Source organism: Fistularia commersonii, chromosome 1, assembly GCF_037954325.1.
Source record: "Fistularia commersonii isolate RoL2024-O1a breed Wild chromosome 1, RoL_Fcom_v1.0, whole genome shotgun sequence".
Lineage (NCBI taxonomy): Eukaryota > Metazoa > Chordata > Actinopteri > Syngnathiformes > Fistulariidae > Fistularia > Fistularia commersonii.
This window is the reverse complement of record NC_141284.1, coordinates 12,602,070-12,625,192: the sequence shown is the minus strand read 5'-3', so window position 1 is coordinate 12,625,192 and position 23,123 is coordinate 12,602,070. Positions and strand designations below refer to the sequence as shown.

Below are 23,123 nucleotides of genomic sequence, written 5' to 3'. Positions count from 1 at the left end.
ATCAACACTTGATGTTGCATGTCATTTGAAAAAAAAACAAAACAAACAAAAAAAAAAACATTCACCTCTTCCCCCTATACATATTTTCACCTGAAGATGGCGGTGCCATTCCATCGACAGCTGAAGATGAGCCTTCAAACGCTGTTGTAGAACGCCGTAAGTTTTTTTGCATATTAGATAACCCTTGGGCCATTTACTGATATGCATATTGGGCTGTTTTTTTTTCGTTGACTCATCAGATTTTAGAATAAAGTAAGTCAACAAGGATTTGTAAGAATTGCAAGATTCCTGATCAGTAAAAAAATGAAGAAATATTCTGTTAGTTTGAATCAGGACTCGAATCATTTCCGAGATATTATGTAACAATAATAATAATGATACTTTTTTTATATTAGTATTAATGTGACATTTTTGTGAAGCTTTTCTTGGAGTATATTTTACAATTTTTCTTCTCCAGAACAGTTATGCAAACTCTTATATTTTGGCACTAATCTAATATGTCTATAATTGCTCCTCTTCTTTGTTGTCTCTAACGCTTCTTTCACAGTGTCACTGTCTGTGTTTGGTCACATGAAAATAAAGTATATCTTTCTCATTTAAGGAAAAAGTAAGAGAGCACAATAAGAGGTCAAGCCTCTGGTTTTGAGGTGAGAAGGCCTAATGTGAACGTTCAGCTCCTCTCTTTAGACAACCCAACAGTGCAGAACCAACCAGCAAATGACAAGATGAATGAATTTGTTTGCCTGGAAAGGTGAGCTGCTAGAGACACTCAATAATTCAGTGTTTGTAACAGACGGTACATCAGTAGGAGAACACTTGCAGCTACGGCTGACTGATAGTCCCTGCCAAAACAAAAACCTCTTTCCTACCATTCATATCGTAATCCTCATATAGTGGCTTGGTGCCGCTGATCTCCTGTTAGTAAGAATTTTACATTGGGATACACAAGACAGGAAAAAACATGATTTTCAACTTTTGTCTTCGAAATAGCAACAAACCACTCCCGCATTTTTTTCCTCTTACCCAGTATGGATGAGAAAATGACATGACTGGCAGAAAAAAAAACACTCCTGGTGCTCTAAGTGAACAAGAGCAATAAGAATATTCTGGCTCGTTGGCTGGCTTAAAAATGTGAATATACCTACAATTTAAAAAAGTCACCAATTAGCGACAAAAAAAAGATCTTAATATCTTAATGTTGTGACGCAAAGTAGCAAATGTCAGCATAGTTCTACTTCTACACCATACCTGATTGCCCTGCCACCCTCTTCACACTTTTTATTGCTGTAACTGACCTATGATCTACCACCTGCTGTAACAGACACTGAGGACAAACAGCAAACACACACACACTTTGGTACACAAGTGTGCATACACACACTCACACACAATCACACACACCCATACAAATGTGCAGGCTCACAAAGACATATCTCATTACAGCCCTCCTGATAGCACAGGCAGTGGGTGTTGCAAAAGGAGGAGGGAAGGAGAGCAAGACAGAGTGCTTCACAGAGAGAGAGGGACTGAGGGAGGGAGAGAAAGGGAGTCGGAGAGGATAGACAGAGAGCCAGCGCTAGTGTTATAGACAGTGGTGAACACGAACAGGAGTCACTTTTGAGAGCAGCTCACAAGAAAGAAGAGGCAGATAAGCGTGTGGCTCTGTGTTTGTCTGAAAGAGAGGGGGGAGGAGGAAGAGCTTAGTGTTTCCACGGTTCTCCTGAGGCCGTGCAAGCCATGGCTTCAGACCCCAGCAACCAGGGCAGGGTGATGTTCCAGTCACCAGATAAGACAGAGGAGCCATCACATCGTAAGCTGGGCAAGCTTACAGTCAAATACAACCGCAAGGACCTGCAGAGGAGGCTAGATATCGAGGAGTGGATTGATGAGCAGCTGCATCTGCTGTTTGACTGTGAGGTAGGGCAGGGCTGGCGAATACAAACCCTCACACATACAGATGAATGCATGACCAAAGCAACGTGGAAGGTAGTATGGGTGGTGCTGACCGACCGTTCATCAATTGTGAGAGGGTGAAAAGATTACATGGCTGGGAGGCAGGTAAACCTGCCTCGTTTCTGCAATCTATGGCACACAAGCCCTCACATTTGATAAAGTGTCTGCAGCAGCTGCTATTCGGCATGCGTCTCATGATCTTGATTACAGATAAAATGATTACATCTTGATGTCTGAATTGTCAGGAAGTACAAACATCCACTATCCTTACAAAACGGTTGTTGGTATCTACAGTTAAATTATATTAATCACTGGATTAGGAGGCAAAATACCCAGGAGGCAAAAACAACATTTCTGAGACTCAACAAATAAATCGGTCAGCACAGAGGAAATTATGCTTGTTGGTTAGTTTTATTTTAATCTAAATCTCTCAGTTTTCAGTTCCTGTCATCATCATGACATGTACCTTAATCCTCTCATATAGATGATTCATGAAATTAGAAATCCTTGTGTGTCTTAGCAGTGGCCAAATATGTATGACATTCACGGGATACGATTTAGTTATATCAGAGGCTTTATATTAATTTCTGTGCATTCTCCAAGGGGATACCATTGCAACAGATGTCTGTCTGCCCACCGAAGGAAGAGTGTTACGGTGGAGTCAGGGATGTCTGTTTAGGAGCACAGGCTTCCAGACAATGCAATGACAATGCATTTCAGATTACAACATTGCCTCTGTCTGGTTACGGATAAGACAGAGACAAATTTATTCTCATCTGAGTCCTTCAACAAGACAAGAAAATGTGGCACCACTTCCTTTGACATCAAGAAAAAATTGCATATGCCAGTTATACGGTTCGTCCATAAGTAAGAATACTTTCGATCAGATGACTGGCTCGTTGTTCTGGACCAGAAGATATGGTTCAATTTTTATTGAGATTCACTCTGACCTGTTTCCCAGGATTTTTTTACATTGTATTATTTTCCTCATCACAACATTTTATAAGATTTATTCACAGTCCTCACACCAAACCTGTTTCCCAGTGGTAATATACTGCTGCAGATAAGGTGGAATTAATCACATTAGTGTAAACCAGGACATCCAGATAACAAAGACACATCTCCAGTCTTCCCCAGACTGTGCTTTTGATCCTGTCCCAAAAAATTCACTGCAGTGTGTAGCCAGACATGGTCTTATTTCAACACAATATAAAATGATATAAAAAAGGATTACCATATGGGACATAGCAGATAATGAATATTTCCCTAACTAGCTGCAGCTTGTCATCAATGACACTCAAAATATCCACTGTTCAACTATGATGAAGCTGCATTTATTATGATTACTCTTCCTTTGCAAGAGGTTAGCCTGATCATCTTAATATAATCACCACTGAAAATAACGTTTTGACCTTTTTTGTCAGCAACCATTAGCCACCAGTGAAGAATTAGGTATGGCCGGTCAGTGTGCAATGGCTACAGTAATGAATTTTACATGGGCTCAGGGGAAGGTTACTCTATTCTATGAGTCCTCTGCATGGAAGCATTTACCAACAGTCCCTTGTTTCACTGTCTAAATTATTAATCTGTTGCTCTAATTTAAAAACACAACCTTTGTCTGGATTGGACATCGCCTATGCAAACTTTACACCCTGTCAGAAAAAAGTAGGTAGAAAAGTGCCACTACATTGGCTGAGTTTTCAATAAATTGTCAATGAAGTGTCACTGCAGGCTGGGTGCAGATCCGATCTGATGTGGCTGTGGATTAATATCCAACCAAATCTAAAATGTAACACATTTTCCAGATTAAAAGAAATATTTAGACACTCGATTCACAGCACATTTCAGTTCTTGATTTTTTTTATTGGGTGAATGCCTGTGTGATAGGGCAAATACATTTAGTTCTCTATTCCCCCTCTTTCAACTTATGTTCCTGTGAACTTGGATATGCCTACAGTAAATGCTCTTCCTTAACAGGAGAAACGGAAGGGGTCTGATAAGTTTAAACCATGCAACCAGCCATCTTTGAAAAACAGTTCGATTTCCGAGGCATGGTTTCCTTATTATCTTGACGGAAAAAAACAGCAGTGGTTCAGAAACCACACCGTGTTTCACATTATTTTTTATCATTATAATAGAGGGATTTATAAAGATTCAAATTGGAAACTAACAGGTGTCTAAACCTAATTTACATCATAAAAAGATCTGCTTCCTTGCAGAAAGAACAGAAAAAATTGGACAGAGAAGTGAGAGGAAACTCCATTTGTTTTAGTGGCAAAAAAAAGTCAGTCTTATTTATGGTTAAAATGAGGAATAATTATGACCCTAACAGATTTTTTTATGTGGCATATGAAGGTATGAGGTTTCTGACCAGCAGGTGGTGAAAATCTGCTCAGAAAGTCAGATAATCCCTACTCATTGCATTTGTCACACTTATATTTCAGGCATTGATGGTCTAGGAGATCGGCTACGGACCAAAATGTTCATTTAGTCAGTTCTGACCAGATTCTGACCCTAGATGATGGGTCAGGGGATACCCCAAATCTCAAAGCAGTCTGTCAGGGATATAGAGAATTATAATTTGCATTTCAACTGCATTATTTTTTGTAGGGGTGGTACTGTGTCGCAGTGGTTAGTGCTTCCGCCTCACAGCACAAAGGACCATGGTTCGATTCTGACAGGGGAACTTTCTGTGGGGAGTTTGCATGTTCTCTCGGTGTCTGAGTGAGTTACCTCCAAGTTCTCAGGTATCCTCCCACAGTCCAAACACATGCAGCAGGTTAAATGAGAAAATTGCCGAGATGTGCGAATGAGACAGTGAATGGTTGTCTGTATGTATATGTGGCCCTATGATTGACTGGCAACCAGTCCAGGATGTAGAGTGGGGAGAACAAGTATTTGATACACTGCTGATTTTTTAGCTTTTCCCACGTACAAAGCATGAAGAGGTCTGTAATTTTTATAATAGGTACTCTTCAACTGTGAGTGACAGAATCTAATGCAAAAATTCAGAAAATCACATTGTATGATTTTTAGATAATTAATTTACTTTTTATTGCATAACATAAGTGCATATTGTATAATGACTTGAGTGGCAGAGAAGTATGTTGGACTGATGCAGGACATGTATGCTAGCTTTGAGACAGTGGTGCAGTGTGCTGTCGGGGTAACAGAGAAGTTCAAGGTGGAGGTGGCACTTCATCAAGGATCAGCTCTGAGCCCCTTCTTGTTTGCAGTGGTGATGGACAGGCTGACATATGATGTTAGACATGAATCTCCAATGAACATAATGTTTTTAGATGACATTGTGATATGTAGTGAGAGCAGAGAACATGTTGAGGAAAATCTAGAGAGGTGGAGGTATGTGCTGGAAAGAAGAGGAATGAAGGTTAGTTGCCGCAAGACAGAGTATATGAGTGTGTGAATAAGAGGAACCCAGGTGAAAAAGTGAGGCTACAGGGAGTGGAGACCAAGAAGTTGGAGGATTTCAGGTTCTCGGGATCAACAGTCCAGAGCAACAGAGGATGTTGAAAAGAGGTGAAGAGGCGGGTTGGAATGGGTGGAGAAAAGTGTCAGCGGTACTATGCGATAGAAGACTATCAGGAAAGGTGTACAAAGGAAAGGTGTACAAGACAGTGGTGAGACCAGCGATGCTGTATGACCTAGAAACAGTTACAATGATGAAAAGAGAATTAGAATAAGAATAAGAACAACTTTATTTATCCCGAATGAAATTGTGCCAGAATTTCAAGTAAAACATAACAATAATAAATAATAGTAGGAAATTCTATAAACAGTTTAAAAAAGGGGGGAGAATAAGAAATACAAACGTATTGTCAAAGTAACAAGTCATCAAGGCTATTAAGTGTCTTAAGGTCTTATGTACAAAGATTTTGAGATACCCTGTGGCTGAATGGAGAGGAATTAAAAAGTCTGATAGCCTCAGGTAGGAAAGACCTCCTGTGGCGTTCAGTGGAGCTCCTTGGTGGTATCAGTCTACAACTGAAAGAGCTCTGACAGGATGTCAGTGTGGCATGCAGGGGAGAGGAGGCAGAGCTAGAGGTCATAGAGATGAAGATGCGATATCTCTCTTTGGGAGTGACCAGGATGGATAGGATCAGGAATGAGTCTATCAGAGAAACAGCACATGTTTAGATGTTCTAGAGAGGTCAGAAAAGCCAGACTGAGATGGTTCAGTCATGTGCAGAGGAAGGATAGTGAATATAATGGTAGACAGACGCTGGAATTGGAGCTGCCGGGCAGGAGGTCTCGAGGAAGACCAAAGAGAGTATTTATGGATGTAGGATGCAGGAAGAATGCACCATATTGAGGGGAGGATGGATGGGGCCATGTATCGGAAGATCTTGGCCAACAACCCCCTTCCCTCAGTAAAGCATTGAAGATGGGTCGTCTGGGTCTTCCTGCGTGAGAACGACCTGAAACACACAGCCAGGGCAACTAAGGAGTGGCTCTGTAAGAAGCATCTCAAGGTCCTGAAGTGGCCTAGCCAGCCTCCAGACCTGAAGCTGAAAATCCATATCGCCCAGCAACTGCACCAAAACCTGAAGGATCTGGAAGAGATCTATATGGAGGAGTGGGCCAAAAGTGCTGCAGTGTGTTCAAACGTGGTCAAGAACTACAGGAAATATCTGATCCCTGTAATTGCCCACAAAGGTTTCTGTACCAATTAAGTTCTGTTTTTCTGATGTATCAAATACTCATGCCATGTAATGAAAAGCTAATTACTTAAAATTCGTACAATGTGATTTTCTGGATTTTCGTTTTAGATTCCATCACTCACAGTCGAAGAGTACCTATGATAAAAATCACAGACCTCTACATGCTTTGCAAGTGTGAAAGGCTGAAAAATCAGCAGTGTATCGAACACTTGGTCTGCCTGGTGTACCTCGCCTCATGCCTGATAGCAGCTGGGATAGGCTTTAGCGACCCTGAGTAGGATAAGTGGTAGGCAATGGATGGATGTTTTTGATGGGAAAAACATGTTTAAAACAACGCAAAAGTCATGTACTTGCAGAAACAAAAGATATGTAAACTTTTGGCTTTTGGATTCCAAAAGTGCGGCCAAGACATTCCTGCCTGAAGGCCTCAATAAATTCCATTCTAATATGCCAAATAATTATAACTGGCTGCTGTGCCTTCTTGTAAGTGTTGTCGCACTTGTAAATGTAAGCACTTGTAAGTGCTTATCAGGTCATCTGGAGGTGCTCAGACAAATCCATAATTGAAGAAGTAAATAAATAATAATTTATCCTTTGTTAATCCCCATGGGGAATGTTCTCTGCAATTAACCCATCATGGATGAACCATGGAGTGGGCATGCTGTCGACCAGTGCCAGGGGAGCAGTAAGGGGTTCAGTGTCTTGCTCAACAACACTTCAGCACACTAGGAGGGTCCGAGTATCAAACCAGGAATGTTCAGTTCCAAAGACGATTGCTCTACCTCCTGCGCCACGCTGCTCCTAATCACAGAAATCACAGAAGGGATGGAAAAGCTAAGACCACGCTGCACAGAGCAATAACTTAAATCTTTTTGCAGACATCAGCAGTTTCACACAGGGTCTGAACTGGATATGTATCAATTAGATGTGGGTCCAGAGGGGACTCTGCAAGTGGGTCCATCTATTGGGCCACACAGCGTTTCCACATTGATTAGATCTCTGCTCATCTGGAAAATTCGCCAAGTTCTATCTTAACCAGCCATAAAAACTCCCCAACCGGGATATATGTCTTAAAATGAAGCTCTAGTTAGTGATATACGACAGCAGCACACACCTGCTGACTCCAGATATTCGGTGTTCGGGTCTCTTCCAGGGAGCTCTCTCCACTCCACCAAAATAATACTTGAAAGCTCTGGTTAAGAGCTTGTGAGATGAACTGATTACTATGTTTTTTATAATTTCACTTTTAAATCTAAATTATACATAGTAGCATCCAATGTGAAAAGACATACGTCAGTGTAAACTTACTCAGCTCAATATTTCTTGATAGATAAATTGGAAATAATCTTTCAATACTTTATGCATCAAAGCCAGCAGGGTAACATCAGGTGGTGGCAAAAAAGGACAAAATTCAATATGCCTCATCATTTTTGTACAGCAGCCTCGTTTGTGCTGTACATCACTATTTCTGAGAAAGTAATATGATGAGTATTCGTTTTGAGCATTTGACAACAGTGACAGACTCTTAATCACTAAGGACTGCAGGTCAGAATTTAGCAACACCTGCTTTTACAGCGTACTGCTCTGTGATCTAATTCATCCCATGTTTCATCACATATGGAGATATTTTGTACTGTTTTCTGTCTGACTGAATCCGCTCAGTAATGTGAGCAGTCTCACCAATCTGAGGACAGATGGAGGAATATTTGGCAGATAACCGTGGGCAATAATGATGACTTTTTTTCTTTATGTTTCTTTTGTCTTTCAGGAGGAGGAGATCCCAGAGTTAGAGATCGACATAGACGAGCTCCTGGATCTGTCAGACGAGGGGCAAAGAACTCGACTACAGGTGACTTTGTGTGGATTCACCTAAAATAACCGCCTTTTAGCATAAACGTTGTCTTTTTTTATTTAATTGACCTGCTGTCTCAGATTGTACAATCTCAGAACAACGCTCAATTCCCTATAAATACAGTATATTTAAAGCAAAGAATATGAACATTTTAACTACTTGCTCACACTTAACCGGACAACATATCTGGACACCTGTCAAGAGTAGTAGTAGCTAAGCAAGCACTTGACCCTTTTAGAAACGGCAGTTGCAATGTTCAGAATGAAATACCAAACTCTCATGCTATAAGCGCTCCTTTTGTCTTTATTCCTTCCTTTTGTTAGGAGTTGTTGCAAGAATGTGGAAAGCCAAAGGAGGTGAGGATTTGATAATAATAATGATAATAAAAGTTCCATCACTACTGCAACGCTGGTGTCAAGCTGCTCAAAATAGTCTGATACCCTCTTGGTTGTAAAAGTCACACACTGAAGAAAACTTTTGTTTGTATTGTCTTTAGGATTTCATCAACGGGCTGCTCTACAGGATAAAGGGTATACGCAAAATGTCCTTGAAGAAGTAACTAGGTCAGTTAAGGAAGGGATGCTATATGATCTGCCTTATGTTCCTCTTACCTGCGCTTGAACCGGCTGGATGCCTGTATCTGTAATCACATCGCATTGGGACTCTTCCTGGATAAGATCAATCACAAACGAGAGCCGTCAAGTTTTGTATTGTTCTGTTTTTTTTTTGGTAAAAAATTTGCTTTAATTTTTGGACCGGCGCAAGATCAGGTCCACATACCAATATGCACATATGCCGAAAGTTGTACCAAATGTTATTTTAGTTTTTCTGTTAGTCTGTAGATTTTGGTTGCCTATTTATGTATATAATTTTTTTTTTCCATAATAGTGTCATTTGTCAAAATAAAGGTGAACATTTTCAAACGAGGACTGTTCTATGTATTTACAGAAGCATAATCAACTTTACAGGAACAATGAAGAAAGTACCTGAGTTGCAATATGATATCGCTGATATTTGAGTTACATATGTTTTTCCACCCTTAATTACCATTCTTATTAAATGATTTGCTACAAGCCAAAAATCTGTCCCTTGAAAGACACCTGTAAGACATTGCTCTCTGATAAGGGGAGGGATGTCATTAACCAAAAGCTGTGTTCTGCTTTTTGTGCTGGAAACATGTCAACAACTTGATGGAAACAAAGGAATCACTGATGTGGCATGTCCAGGAGTAAACACAGCTAACTCAGCAGCAGGAAGGTCCATTTAGTACGCATCCATTATCTTCTTCCATTTCCTCTGTTGGTCGTGTATGACATGGCCAGAAATGGCAAACACATTAACGACTTCCATCCAAACCTTAATGAAACAGGCCCCGGGAGGAGAGAGTGATTATGGCTTCCCCTCTCTTGATGAGACAGTGATGCACACTGATGAGGCTGCACTCTGTTCTCCCCTCTGTCAAACACACAGGGCTTTTTGCTGAGGGCTCCATTTTAATAATTTGCCCCCATTTCCACTCTTGCTATGCTCATACAAAGGGTAACTTGAAAGAGAGTATACTTGTGGAAGAACCTGATGGGACAGTTTTGTTGAGAGATGATATGCTAAAAAGGCTTTGCAAATATAACTTTGGAGAACAAAAAGAAAAAGCTCGAAGATGCAATACTGTGCCTGGCGAATGAAATGACACAGAAGGACAAGAAAGGTAACTCATGTCATATGAGCAGCCAAACATAGATTAAAAGTGTGGCTCTGGTGGCTACCAAAAGAAAACAAGCCCACTGCAATCCCTTTATACAGACTCAGCCGTGTTTCTTCAGTCTGAAGTTGTGCACCTTCCCCGGGGAGCTTGTGATGTCCATTCTGTGCGGGTTGTATTTAAAAATAATCAAATGTAGACAAGCGCAAAGTGCAATTGTGATGAGCCTTTGATGTTTTTGTGAAATAGGACATGCGAATCACAAGAGGCTTTTTATTTAGATCAGCGGTTGCAAATTTGTCTGGAAATAGACGCTGAGTGTTGCTAAAATATCACCTTTAGAAAGTGGCATCTGCTTAATGTACTTATGTCCTTTCAATTGACAGAAGTAAAAACACAGCTATGTTTTCCACATTTAATACATGCTGCATTATATGTGTGAATTACTTGGCGTCACTTATTAGTATTCACTTAGGCAACATTAAGTGTCAAACCATTTCTTTCTTTTTTTTACACTTTTTATCCAGAACAGCTTTTGCAATCACAGAATGCAAATGCTGCTCCCTTTGATAAATTGTGATGTAAAATAAAATGCCAGGTTACCATGATGGATTCAGGTTAGGATAGAGTAATGTCTCAGTAGCATCCTTTTTACTAGCATTAAGTGGTTACTTAAGAATAAAATAAACTTAAAAGTGATGATTGACCAGGATATAAGGCAAAATCCTACAGTGTCACCATCATGTCTTCATTCTCTTCTTTGGTGCGGTGTAACTACTGGTGCGATGCTCCTTCCTGTCATATTTATCATGTCCTTCCCTGTGGAGATAAGAGTCTGGATTGATAATTCATCACACTAAATATTTCATATTCATGCTGTTAACAGTATGGTAGAAGCTTGTCTACAGTTTATCTGGGTCATGGTAGGCATTCCAAATCCCAGGCATATTAAAGTGCCATGAGTCATCTAATATTTCTTTATGAAGAAAACTAGAATCCCTATATACTTAATTATATTTAGATTTGCTACCTGAAGCAGCGGTTACAATATAGGTCTCCATCACAGGTGTGGCAGCGAACGCTGGCATCACGGTTACAGATGCAGCACCATGGAAGTTCATCCTCATCGCTGTCTGATGGCTGATGGGCAGCAGCAGCTGGTGATGGCTTACTCTTGGCTGCTGAGGTTTGAGTCTTTACGACACAGCAAACCGACAAAGAATTACAACAGTTCTTTTTCAGAAACAGGATTAATCCAAAATTGGTCATAAGCAAACGTTTTATACCGTTTTCTTAGTTTCTGTGTTCTTTTCTCTGTTCCTTGGTCCACTGTGTTCTACTGGTATATTGTACCCACTGGCCTCATCTAGTGCAGCTTCTTCTGAAAGCTGCAAGAAACAGAAATACAGACATTTAAGCAAAAATCATGAACTGAAGTGTCAAATTATTAATGACAAAATAGCAGCCCCTTGTGGTAACTTTGAGTAAGGTCAAGGTCATCTTTATAGATTACACAGAAGACAAGTAAGATCAATCAAGTTACATGCAGCTTTAAATCCCAGACCTGTTTTAACACTCTCATTACAGCTTCCTCTTCGGCCTCTTCATCGCTGTCAGACTGCTTAAAGTCCTTCATTGTAACTAAAAGAGATGTGAAAAAAAACAACATTGAACAATGCCAGACGAACCAAGGCACTTCTGCCAGAAGCACTTGAGCCCTGTTTGGTTTTAACAGACTTTCCAAACATTTCTTTATTATACACAAAAATTTAACTTTGAGAAACGTCCTCAAAATGTTGGGGTATTCTAATTTTAGCATCATACAATTTTTTGGCACATTTGTTGTGGTTTATGGAAATAGATGTGATTGTAACATTAGGAGATGTCATAGAATCACAAGAATCAGCCTAGATATGCAAATGGTGTCCTTCAGACATTCTAAAGAAATCTTGTTAAAAAAATAACATGATGATGTGTGAAGTGATACACTGCACACCATCGGGACTTCATGAGGAAAATACAGAAGAGATGTATACATTTTGTAACTATAAGTATATCCATTCATCGTTTGCTGCTTATCCTGCACTCAGGGTCGTGGGGGATGCTTAAGCCTATCCCAGGGTAAGAGGTCAGTCAATCACAGGGCCACATATACAGACAGGAAATTATTCACTCAATCATTAGGGGGAAATTTCCCAATTTTTTGTGAGAGGAAACAAACACACACAGACTCAAGGAGAACATGCAAACCCCCTTGTCCTTCCAGAGTCCTTCATGCTTTGAGATTTAAAAGATATAAAAGATTTTCAAAAGGCGTGATGAACTAAATCTTCATTAGTAATTCAACATAGAAAAGGGAATATGAATTTAGCCATGTGAGTTCTTAGAATAGTAAAGGGGATATGTCCTTTATTCACAATTTCTTGACATTTTTGTCTGAACACATAGAGAACAAAAGAGGTATACTGGTAAGTGAGTTCTTTGGTGGTACTATAGAAACATAAAAAAAGGCTAGATGTACAAATCAAAGTTTCACTGAAGTGTGTGATACCTTTGTCAGGGTCCTCTCCTTTTAGCTGGGCCAACCTCTTCGCCACTTGGAGGATCTGCTCTTCAGAGTGGCAGTCCTTCCTCATCTCCGCCTCCTCCAGTATACGAGCTGTCTGAGCCTCAAGCAGCTTACTGATATCCTGGTTCTCTTTTAAATTTTCCTCTAATGTAATTTCCTCCCCCTTGTCCAGGTCATTCATACTGCATTCTCCACCTGGAGAGATTTGACCATATAAGAGAGATTCAATAGGTTTATGAGAAAGATTATTTTTCTTACTAATGGAGTCATAAAATTACGTTTAGCTTGTTACAGCAATATTAAACCTCATTACAACTGCACCATAACTTATTAATCCATTGTGGAGGAACTCAGTGATAGGAGAACTATCTTACTGCACTCGGCATTTGAATACCGGTTGTCAATTGCAACTTCCTCTGTCATCTGAGTTAGCAAGTCATTGACCTGCACAGTTTGAGTTCTGTTTTCTGGAGGCCGGTGCACCTGCACAGGAAAACAACATTAGCCATATTTACATGATAGACAGAAACAATGTATTGTGTTGTTTCTTGTGAGTAGTAAATACTGAGAATGAGTATTGATGTTAGAAAAGAGCGGGGGATTGACTCACAGGTGCAAGCTGTGACGGAAGGGGTTGACCCTTTAAAACTACTAAACGGGCTTCCATCTCTGCTGCAGAGGGCACAGGTTTGCTAAGGGTATTTAGAGCAGCAAGGCGACTCTCAAGCTCTTTTTCTGATGGGATGGGCTCTATGGAATAGTTTGAAGTTTACAAAAGACATTAACAGAGTAAAATACATTATTTGTACAATACATTTTGAGATGTTAAACAGGCAAGTCTAGTACTTGGTGTACTGTCCTCCTTCAGCTTTTGAAGTCTTTCAGCAATGGCCTGATCTTCCTTACTCAGGTCTTTGGTTGAGAGGAGACCTGTATTAATTTTTGAACCGCCTCCGATCACAGGAGGCCGAGTTACCTGCTTCTGCTGTTTGGCTTCAAGAGCAGCGACACGCCTGAAAGCACAGTATTCCAAAGTAAGCAGGGGTGACAGAGCAACTCGATGATAAACTTGACTAGGTACTTACTTTTTGAAGTTCTCGGGTGGGGACCATCTTCCATCCTTGTCTTTAGGACCCCCACTAGAAACACAGAACCGTCACGCAATCTCTTCTTCATTTTGGTCACATTCAAGTATTAAATATGTTAGTCGTGTATTGTACATTGTCTTTGTACCTGGTTAGGTTGTCGTGACATTGCTTGCAGACCTTCTGCTGTGTGTTGCCACAACGCGGTACCGGGGCGCTGAGAGTCAGACAGCTAGAGCAGAAAGAGCGGCCACAGCCTTTACAGCCCAGCTGTGAATGATATCCCAACAAATACATCATTCACGGTCTTGCAGTATGTTTAGTTTGGCAGTTCGTATGAAGTCAGCAAGAGTATTAACTTTAGCTTACCTCTTTCTTGAAAAGAGTAAACTTTGATGCACAACAGTAACAACGGTTGTCCATGCTCCCCCTCTACGGATGTCATACGCGGCATTTAATGTGGCTTAAAGGTATCGGATGATCCGTGATGAGGATTTAGACTTAAACTTAATTTTAGCTAGCTACATTTAATCGTTTAGCAACAATCGCAACAAGAAACATTCCGGAAACTGTAATGTGACGTCAGCAACAGCTTCCTGTTTGGGACTCACCCAATCAGATTCCTTCAAAATCCTCAGCGCCTCTTGTTCAAAACACCAAATCGGTTATTCCTAAACGAGTACAACTTCATTGTCCAAGCTATCTTAACTTATACAACACGTCGGCAATTTGTGATCGGTAAGTCTGTAAACCAATGCAAAGGCCTATTTTTCGTCCTTGTACGACTACATGAGCTGCAATTTTTTTCGTTTAGAACGCCGACAAATAACTAGCTACAGCTAATGTTGGCAGCTGGAACGTCAGTTTCCATGTCATGCACGCGCTAACGTTAACGTCTGAATTCAGAAAACGCATCCAACGCATCTGTGTGTTTCTGCAGGCGCGATTATTCTGTTAAACTTCTTTAATGCATGATGCAAAAGGATAACTAGTTTGACAAATACTAATGTGGCCTCAAAACCTCCCTAGGCAGACAGTTTAAATTCGGATGTAATTAACTACTTTGTAAGCTAATTACAACATCAATGCTGTCACCCATTAGCTGTCTTGTATTTTCCATTAAAGCTTTTGGACAAGTCAAACAATCAATCAGCTTTAAAATCGAATAAATTATTCGACAGAGGATGTAATGTGTAGTTCAGCAGATGGGATTCGCAATTTAATATAGAGGTCAGACAACATGAATTTCATCTCAAAGTATCATCAATGCATTGAATATTTGCTCGTCTTTCAGCTAACAGTTCTATTGAATACCACAATGGCAGAAGGTGGAGATGTGGAATGGGAACTAAGCAAAGAAAACATTCAGCCGTTGAGGCAGGGAAGAGTCATGTCTACTTTACAGAAGGTCCTTAGTCAACAGCAAGATGGGGCCAGTTGTGTCATCAATCAACAGAGACAGTACGGATTTGTTTTAAAACATAATTCATGAATGATGAGCAGCTTTCCATACAACCTAGCAACTTACATGAAGGTTTTGTTGCTTATTTTATCATTAGGGCCTTTGAATCTGAACTGCGAATGTATGATGGTGATGATCCTCTGGATGTTTGGGATCGGTAAGTGTGCATGATATTTGCACGTTTTTACTTCAATATCTTCCTTTTTAAACTTCACTCAATTCTGTGTCCAACAGTTATGTAAAATGGACACAACAAACATTCCCTCAGGGAGGAAAGGAGAGCAACTTTGCCAAACTGTTGGAACAAGCTGTGACCAGATTCACAGAAGAAGTTAAATATCACAATGACCCTCGTTATGTGGAGCTCTGGATCACATTTGTATGTTTTACATTTGAATAAATGTGTCACCACAGACAGACTGATGCAACAGTAATAACTTTTTTCATCTTCCCAGGCACGGATTTGCCCAGAACCCATTGAAATTTTCAGCTACTTGCAAGCTCAAGGAATAGGGAAGACACGGGCAAATTTTTATATTGCGTGGTCAGAGGAGTATGAAAAGCATGATAACAGTCGCAAAGCAGACATGATATTTCAGGAAGGATTCAAGAACTGTGCTGAGCCACATGATAAACTCCTACAGTTTCACATGTAAGAATCTTATTCATTGTATTATGTGATGAAATAATTCTAATTGATCCAACTCATCTTATTGTCCCCTTGTCATTACTTTATTTTTATGTTTTGATCTTTTAAAATTGTTTTCAGGGCTCTGCAAACACGTGTGTCCCGGCAGGTGATAATGAAAGTTAAGGACGATGACAGCGATGATGAGCTGGAAAAACCCAAGAGGAGCTCTCTTGTAGATCTAAAATATCAAGGCAAGAAAAAGGCCATTGCACCTATCAGAAGAACTGGACCTGCAATCCGAAGTGAGCCCAAAAAATCAACTTCAAAGATACTATTTTATTTTATCTTTATTATGCAAACCTTAGTGTCCACGTTGATTCTCATTCTCTGATCAGTTTCTACATCCACATTGGATTCATTGATTTGACAGTTGGTCGTAGTTATAACATAAGAAATTAATACACTGGTTTTGAGGATAGATATTGTGGGGGAAAAATCCACTCTGACATACTGTCTTTTGAAGAAAGTTAAAACTTCAATTTACACTTCACCTCAAGAATATTCACAATGAGATGTCATGTCATTGAGAACCCTGAAAGTAAATGCAACTTGTTTTGAATCTTTAGATTTTATCTGATCGTTTTTTTTCCTAATTTTTGACAATAAGTTTGTATTCTTTAGAAACAATACATTAAAATAATACGATTGAAAACTACTTGTAAATTGGGTTTATCTACCTATAGATATTTCAGGAGGCCTGCAGTTACAGGGTGACACTGCGTTTGGCAATATCACCAACAGTCGGCTGGTTATCTTTGATGAGAACAATGCCTCAAGTTCTGGTCCGTCAGAGCCAAACCTGGAGCTTTGGGGAGCCCCTCCTACAGCAACAGCGAAGGAGAATGTGCAGATGCCCCAAAAATGGTGCGATGTAAAGGTATGAGAAAAGTAGTTATTAGGTCATTTAAAAATATGTTTTGTACTTCAATGAGGACATTTTTGTCTTTGTTGCTAATTCTAGATGCCCCTGAAGCCCAAAGTTGCTGGGACTGTAACGCCTCTCCCACCTTCAAAACCCACATTCCAGCCGTTTGTTGAGGAGTCAGACCAGCCTCCAACAATGTAAGTGGCTCAAACTGTCTTGTCAACTCCCAGGGACTTGTGTGAATTCTGCTGAAAAGATGACTGTATTATTAATTGATTGCTTAATCATAAACATTTGACACCTAAGGGAATAATCTAGAGAATTGGTTGTTCAAAAACTATTTTTTTCTTTTTTTTTTTTTTCTTTTTTGTGATCCATATTTTAAATAATCTTTTTCTTAAACCTGTTAGCTCATTAATCCCATTCTCCATTCTAATCTGAAGCACAAATGACCGCGAAAAGTTTCATCCATATTGTGCAATTACAAATGCACAAATCTACATGACTCCTACTTAAGCAAATGGAAGGCTGTTAACAGGATTGAGCAGATTAACATTCTCGTTCATTTTTATTTTTTAAACTCTGGGTACCAAGCGCTCCTGACACATGACAATTTCTTCACCATCATAATATCTGATGCCTATATCATGTCAGTTTTCTATATTACAACCACATATAAAGGAACTGTGTGACGCAGTTGAATAGGATTAATTCATACCAGCGAAATTTATGTACTGTAAATTCCGAACGATAAGAACGCTACAGCTTAAACAACATTAAGGCTAATTTATGGACTTTTTTGGAGGGGGGCTAATGAGCTTCACGCCGCTAAAACATTTATCCTCATCACATTGGACCGATGAAAGGACCAGGAAATTCTGAGGCCGTTCAATTCCGACACCGAAGAAGACGGCTTTGATGGTTTTAGTGCGCAGTAGGAAACCCAAGATAGCGATCAGCTAGCCGGCACGGCTAATATTGAGGTGCGCTCAATAGTGTGTAAATTACGGAATACAAGAAATATAAAAAAATATAGGACCAAAATAATGTATTAAAAACCCATGAAAATCACAACACAGATGAATGTAGAGAGAAATTCTGCTTAATGCTTTTCTAACCATCTGGACCCAGTATAGACCGTATCTAAGACATCTGTGCTAATGTACAGGTAGTCCAGCCTGTGTCCCAAACACCGCATAGTGCAGAGTCAACCCAGCTGTGCTCTGGTTTTCGTTGTTACACGCCTGGATAAGGGCAGTAAGCTGATGGGGTCATTATGTCTCGATTCACTGTCTGGGAGATTAACAGCATCAGAAATGTTTGGTTGAGGATTTCACATGCCTTAATTTCATTGAGCCAGTGAAGTGTTGTGCGCCTCTTTCAAAATTCATAGAGCTGGCACATATCACTCAAATGATAATTCATAGTTACCTTCCTGGCATTTGAGAACAAGTTTGAAAGTCTGGAAAAGACTGCTGTGCAACTCTGTCTGCAGTTCCTATCACTTATTTGACTGAAAAAAAAGTACCAGTCTGAGCTTTGTGTGGTTTGGTTCAGTTATATACTCTAACATTTATAGTCATTTCACCCTCAGTCTAAGATAACATGCAAGCACCACAAGCCCATAAACATATAAAATCCTACAACTCTGCAACAATATAAACGCATTAAAACTGTAATGCACAAAATGTTAATGTAGTTAGTGTTAATACTATTTAAACCCGAAAGAAATGTAAAATAATTTGGACATTCAACCCTTGGATATAAGTTCAGCAGAAGTCAGCATCAGAGGATGTCTCACTCTGGGTTTTTCAGTTATTACAATGGGCACAGAAACTACAATGACAGGCCATTGTCCGCTGATGGACGGATAACTGAAGTCAGGTATATGTTCTGTCATCAAGTAAAGCAATCTTTCAACTATACTAACATAAATTTGGTTCATTAATTTTTTTTTGAAGCCTATAGTTTTTATTCCTACTTTTACATTTTCATCTTTGCCCTCGAAAGGAATCCAATTGTTCAGAAACCCCTTTTCAATACAGGCCATTCATATTCAAATCAGCTGTTTTTACTTTATAAAGAGTTTTTATCTTTGTGGTAGACATTAATGACATGTATAAATAAGTATACTGTCATTTGCTCTCACATATGACCCCTCTCAGGACGCCCTGCAACCTCAGCTCCACAGTGAACACGGTTTTGTCAGCACGCAGGCCCTGCAGAGAGGAGACACCTCTGAGAAGACTTCAGGAGCAACAACAGCAACAGAAAGAGGCAGAAGCAGGAACACTGCTGGAACAAAGCATGTACTGCAAAGAGCTGCTGTTCAGTGGCGTCTCCGAGTTCTGCTTCGAGGAACTGCATGGAGAATGGTACTTCAAAAAAAAAGCAGGGGCGTCACAGGGAGTCAGCGGCTCAAAGGATACAAGAGATGTTCTTGCTGCAAATTAATATAGCAAACACTTTTACTGTGTTTTTTATTTTTTTTGTTTTTTTTTTATTTTTTGTTTTTTAATCTGTAGGGAGGTGTTAATGGCGCTATCATTTTTTTTTGCTGTTTATCCTCATTTCAGTATTTAGACCACAGTTCGTTACTCAGAAAGAAAAAAACATAAATACAGTAGAAACAGTCAAAACCTTTGAGTTCATAATAGTTGTTTATTGTGTGTTGGAAAAGAACACATGTTCACCAATTTCTATCTTCTGTGTTTTTCAATCTTGTACCACACACACTACAGATTGATCTGCAATAACACATATAGGCCTTTTCATTGAATTAATTAAGTCCATGAAAGAAGCGTCGATCCTGTTTCTGAGCTCTAGATTGCGTGAAACACTACTATTCAAGTGTGGTTCAATTTCCAAATGGCCGCCAGACATTTCCGTAAAATCCCGGTTTAGAAGAAAGGTCAGTGAAGACTCGCTGTCTGAGATGTAGTCCCTCAATGTAATTTGTCTTTGACACAGAACCAGCTGCTGAAAGTGTTTGACTGATGATTGGGTTTTTCTAAAGTCTTCCTGTTTTAGTAGGTGTGATTCGAAACATCCAGATCAAGATTTCAGGTGTGACTTGTCCAAGTGAGGTGACTGTTATGTAACTTTTAAAGAGTTCCATTAAATTTGAGTCTTACATTCAGTGATCATCATTGTTCTGAAGATGTTCATTTCATGTTACCCGACTGAAGTGCTGAGAGTAAACCTAATCGACCATCACAGAGGACCCGTCTGCCTTGAAGACTTCGATGAATGACTTGGGGGTAGTTTGCTTATTAGCAAGTAAAATCCAGTCTTGTGGATGTGGGCAGAACAGTCTTTGGTAAGCCTAAGAGGCCACTATTAGTGATGCGATCGCACAGTGTGGCTGCTTCCAAATGGAACACAGAGGGAGGAAGGGGGACTTTAATCATATATTGGAAATATGACACTGCTAGGCAGAATTCTCTCAACTGGTGAGTTTCAAAACTGTCTACTTAAAAATTTTGGCTTAGAAATGAGCAGCTGAAATTTAGTGATGAATGAGGGACAATGCGTTGCTTTCACATTAGTAACATGCAAAAATCGTATCTTAGTGCAAGTTGTATTGGTTTCTATTTGGCAGGAATTATTAAAGTCTCATCCCATGAATGCGAGTATCAGTCACTTGGTGAAAAAATCCACAGCTCTCTTTCTGCAAGGGTAGAGGGGTCTGATTGGGCCTCCTCTTTCTCTGATTTTTAGACTGATTTGCAGAGAAGGCCTTTTTCAGTTACTTTGTGTAACAAGAGCACTCATTCTGTATGGGTCGTGTGTTGTTTATACAGCTAGTGTTCTTAATTCTTTCGTTAAGCAGCATGTTTTCTGCCCCAAACTGTTGTTTTTAGAAGGGACTTGTAGATGTCAGCTTCAAGCACTGAGGGGAGCGGATAGTTTGGTGTGGAGGTGGAAGAGTCTCCAAAAGTGTAGCAACCTGTTATTACTGCAATTTCTTGCTGAATTTGGTGAGTGTGGAAGCCTCTTTCTGCCAAGAAAAGAATCAGGGCACAGTAAGTCAAAGCAAAAATATAGTTATGGAACATATATGGGGCTCTGTCAGATTTCTGTCTTATTACCTCACTGTTTGAGTCTATTTTAACACTTTCTGGGGGGGGTTACTCAATCTCATCAGTTTGACTTTAAACATTTGAGTTGCAAAATTTTCATCTACCATCTGACTTCTTGCATGATTACGTATAAGAGCCTTATGTTCCAACTTTGATTACATTTTAATCTTCTCCACATCTTTTTCTTTAAATTAGGGGGATGAGATTTTATACATACAACAGCCTTGGTGTACACGCAAAAAAAGTTTAACTGAAAAGTGAATTGTCACCAAAGATGTCTCACTAATCCATATAGTTAACAGTTAAAGTAAGCTATTTATAGTTGGCAGCGTTGTTCTAAATAAAAGGAAATTGAAATGCAAAATACTCAGGCTGTTTTTCTCATGCAGTCCATGGGTTTTCATGAATTTGAAGCAGTGCTGTAGGACCACTATTGTCATTGTAAACTTTTCAAGCCCCCTCCCTGCTTTTAACTGGAGGGCCCAGCAGGGTCATCAAGTCTGACAAATCAATTCAAATGACCTTTCCATCCTGCAGGGATTTAAAGGAAATCTCACTTAATACATCAGTTTAATGACTTCTTATTGCAAAATTAGTAAATCCTTTAATTAGACAAAGTAGTATATGCCATTAGTCACCTTAATCAATATGTTGAGAAAAATATATACACCAGAATTTAAAGAAATTCAATTCGATCAATTTTTCACTTTGTAATTTGGCTTTCATATACAGTGGGGAGAACAAGTATTTAATACACTGCTGATTTTTCAGCCTTTCCCACTTGCAAAGCATATAGAGCTCTGTTATATAGGTACTCTTCAAGTACAGAATGAGTGACGGAATCTAAAACAAAAATTGGGTTCAGGTCTGGAGACTGGCGAGGCCACTCCGGGACCTTGAGATGCTTCTTACGGAGCCACGCCTTAATTGCCTTGGCTGTTTGTTTCGGGTCGTAGTTATGTTGGAAGACCCAGACGACCCATCTTCAAGGCTTGATGTTTCCAGCGCCGTGCTTCACGGTTGCGATGGTGTTCTTGAGGTTGTACTTATCCTTCTTCTTCCTCTAAACACGGCAAGAGGAGTTTTGACAAAAAAGCTCTATTCTTTCTTCCATTCCTCCTCAAGATCATCTCGATGGTCACTGGCTAACTTCAGACAGGCCTGGACATGTGCTGGCTTGAGCAGGGAGAATCTTGCATGTGCTGCAGGATTTTAATCTGTGCCGGCGTAGTGTGTTACTCATGGTTTTGTTTGAGATTGTGGTCCCAGCTCTCTCTGGGTCAGTTCTGGGCTGATCCCTCACCTTCCTCATGATCACTGATGCTCTCTGAGGTGAGATCTTGCGTGGAGTCCCTGGCCAAGGGAGATTGACAATCATCTTGAACTCCTTCCATTCTCTAATAATTGTGCCAACAGTTGTTGCCTTCTCACCTAGCTGTTTGCCTACTGTCTTGTAGAGCATCCCTGTCTTGTGCAGGTCTACAATTCTATCCCTGATGTCCTTACGCAGCTCTCTGGTCATGGCCATTGTGGAGAGGTTGGACTTTGTTTGATTGAGTCTGTGGAGAGGTGTCTTATGCAAGTAACAGGTTCAAACCGGTGCAGTTAATACAGGTAGTAAGTGGAGAACAGGAGGGCTTCTTAAAGAAGAACTAATAGGTCTGTGAGGTGTTCTTACTGGTTGGTAGGTGATCACATACTTATGTCATGCAATAAAATGCAAATTAATTAGTAAAAAAATCATACGATGTGTTTTTCTGGATTTTTGTTTCAGTTTCTGTCATTCACAGTTAAAGAGTACCTATGATTAAAAATTACAGACCTCTACAGACTTTGCAAGTCAGAAAAGCTGAAAAATCAGTAGTGTATGACATACTGGTTCTCCCCAGTGTAAAAAAGTGAAAATTATTCTTAATGAAAAAGGAGAGTCTTAGTTTTGTTTCTTCACTTCAGCTATAAATGCATTTACTTTTATTGAATCAGGAAAATAAGCCATACCAGATCATAAAGTGGAGCAGTCAATAATTATTGGTGAGATGTCGAAAGTGTTAAGGGTGGAGACGTCATGTCTGCCACATCCCAAACAGGCATATCTATCATTGTTGAGCAGATCGGCTCACTCAAGCCGTTTCCCCACGAGTTTATTTGAGCATCCTTTTTTTAAGCCCGGTAAATTGCCTAGACCA

General features: G+C 39.9%; 3 protein-coding genes across 4 annotated transcripts; 2 read left to right on the top strand and 1 right to left on the bottom strand.

Moving 5' to 3' along the window:
* Nucleotides 1-1,710: 1,710 nt before the first annotated feature.
* On the top strand, nucleotides 1,711-9,436 carry ppp1r14d (protein phosphatase 1 regulatory inhibitor subunit 14D). Its single transcript, XM_086149092.1, has 4 exons — nucleotides 1,711-1,917; nucleotides 8,401-8,481; nucleotides 8,808-8,840; nucleotides 8,981-9,436. The coding sequence occupies exons 1-4, from the start codon at nucleotides 1,738-1,740 to the stop codon at nucleotides 9,041-9,043; spliced, it is 357 nt and encodes a 118-aa protein (XP_086005218.1). The 5' UTR covers nucleotides 1,711-1,737; the 3' UTR covers nucleotides 9,044-9,436.
* Nucleotides 9,437-10,584: 1,148 nt separating this feature from the next.
* zfyve19 (zinc finger, FYVE domain containing 19) lies at nucleotides 10,585-14,403 on the bottom strand. The gene is made up of 11 exons (XM_086148973.1): nucleotides 14,207-14,403; nucleotides 13,986-14,107; nucleotides 13,838-13,891; nucleotides 13,599-13,765; nucleotides 13,363-13,502; nucleotides 13,127-13,235; nucleotides 12,735-12,947; nucleotides 11,748-11,824; nucleotides 11,470-11,571; nucleotides 11,214-11,377; nucleotides 10,585-11,002 (listed from the first exon to the last, which is right to left on the bottom strand). Exons 1-11 carry the CDS (start codon nucleotides 14,258-14,260, stop codon nucleotides 10,924-10,926), a joined length of 1,281 nt encoding a protein of 426 aa, XP_086005099.1. The 5' UTR covers nucleotides 14,261-14,403; the 3' UTR covers nucleotides 10,585-10,923.
* Nucleotides 14,404-14,497: 94 nt separating this feature from the next.
* On the top strand, nucleotides 14,498-19,920 carry bub1bb (BUB1 mitotic checkpoint serine/threonine kinase Bb). Of its 2 annotated transcripts, XM_086148784.1 has the most exons (9): nucleotides 14,498-14,575; nucleotides 15,132-15,298; nucleotides 15,397-15,456; nucleotides 15,534-15,678; nucleotides 15,755-15,951; nucleotides 16,069-16,232; nucleotides 16,674-16,867; nucleotides 16,952-17,052; nucleotides 19,021-19,920. In XM_086148784.1, the coding sequence occupies exons 2-9, from the start codon at nucleotides 15,156-15,158 to the stop codon at nucleotides 19,307-19,309; spliced, it is 1,293 nt and encodes a 430-aa protein (XP_086004910.1). In that variant the 5' UTR covers nucleotides 14,498-14,575; nucleotides 15,132-15,155; the 3' UTR covers nucleotides 19,310-19,920. The 2 variants fall into 2 exon arrangements, with proteins under 2 accessions (XP_086004910.1, XP_086004987.1); XM_086148861.1 differs by lacking the exon at nucleotides 14,498-14,575 and having other exon boundaries at nucleotides 15,156-15,298; nucleotides 15,372-15,456.
* Nucleotides 19,921-23,123: the final 3,203 nt, after the last annotated feature.

What these genes read in the sequence shown, in the direction of transcription:
- ppp1r14d (XM_086149092.1), top strand. Translation starts at nt 1,738, where the DNA reads ATGGCTTCAGACCCCAGCAACCAGGGCAGGGTGATGTTCCAGTCACCA. An exon ending in ATCTGCTGTTTGACTGTGAG is followed by an intron (nt 1,918 to 8,400) that starts GTAGGGCAGGGC and finishes TTTGTCTTTCAG; the next exon opens with GAGGAGGAGATCCCAGAGTT. An exon ending in GGCAAAGAACTCGACTACAG is followed by an intron (nt 8,482 to 8,807) that starts GTGACTTTGTGT and finishes TCCTTTTGTTAG; the next exon opens with GAGTTGTTGCAAGAATGTGG.
- zfyve19 (XM_086148973.1), bottom strand. Translation starts at nt 14,260, where the DNA reads ATGGACAACCGTTGTTACTGTTGTGCATCAAAGTTTACTCTTTTCAAG. An exon ending in CCACCCGAGAACTTCAAAAA is followed by an intron (nt 13,766 to 13,837) that starts GTAAGTACCTAG and finishes CTGTGCTTTCAG; the next exon opens with GCGTGTCGCTGCTCTTGAAG. An exon ending in GTATTCAAATGCCGAGTGCA is followed by an intron (nt 12,948 to 13,126) that starts GTAAGATAGTTC and finishes AAATCTCTCCAG; the next exon opens with GTGGAGAATGCAGTATGAAT.
- bub1bb (XM_086148784.1), top strand. Translation starts at nt 15,156, where the DNA reads ATGGCAGAAGGTGGAGATGTGGAATGGGAACTAAGCAAAGAAAACATT. An exon ending in CCTCTGGATGTTTGGGATCG is followed by an intron (nt 15,457 to 15,533) that starts GTAAGTGTGCAT and finishes TGTGTCCAACAG; the next exon opens with TTATGTAAAATGGACACAAC. An exon ending in AAAAATGGTGCGATGTAAAG is followed by an intron (nt 16,868 to 16,951) that starts GTATGAGAAAAG and finishes TGCTAATTCTAG; the next exon opens with ATGCCCCTGAAGCCCAAAGT.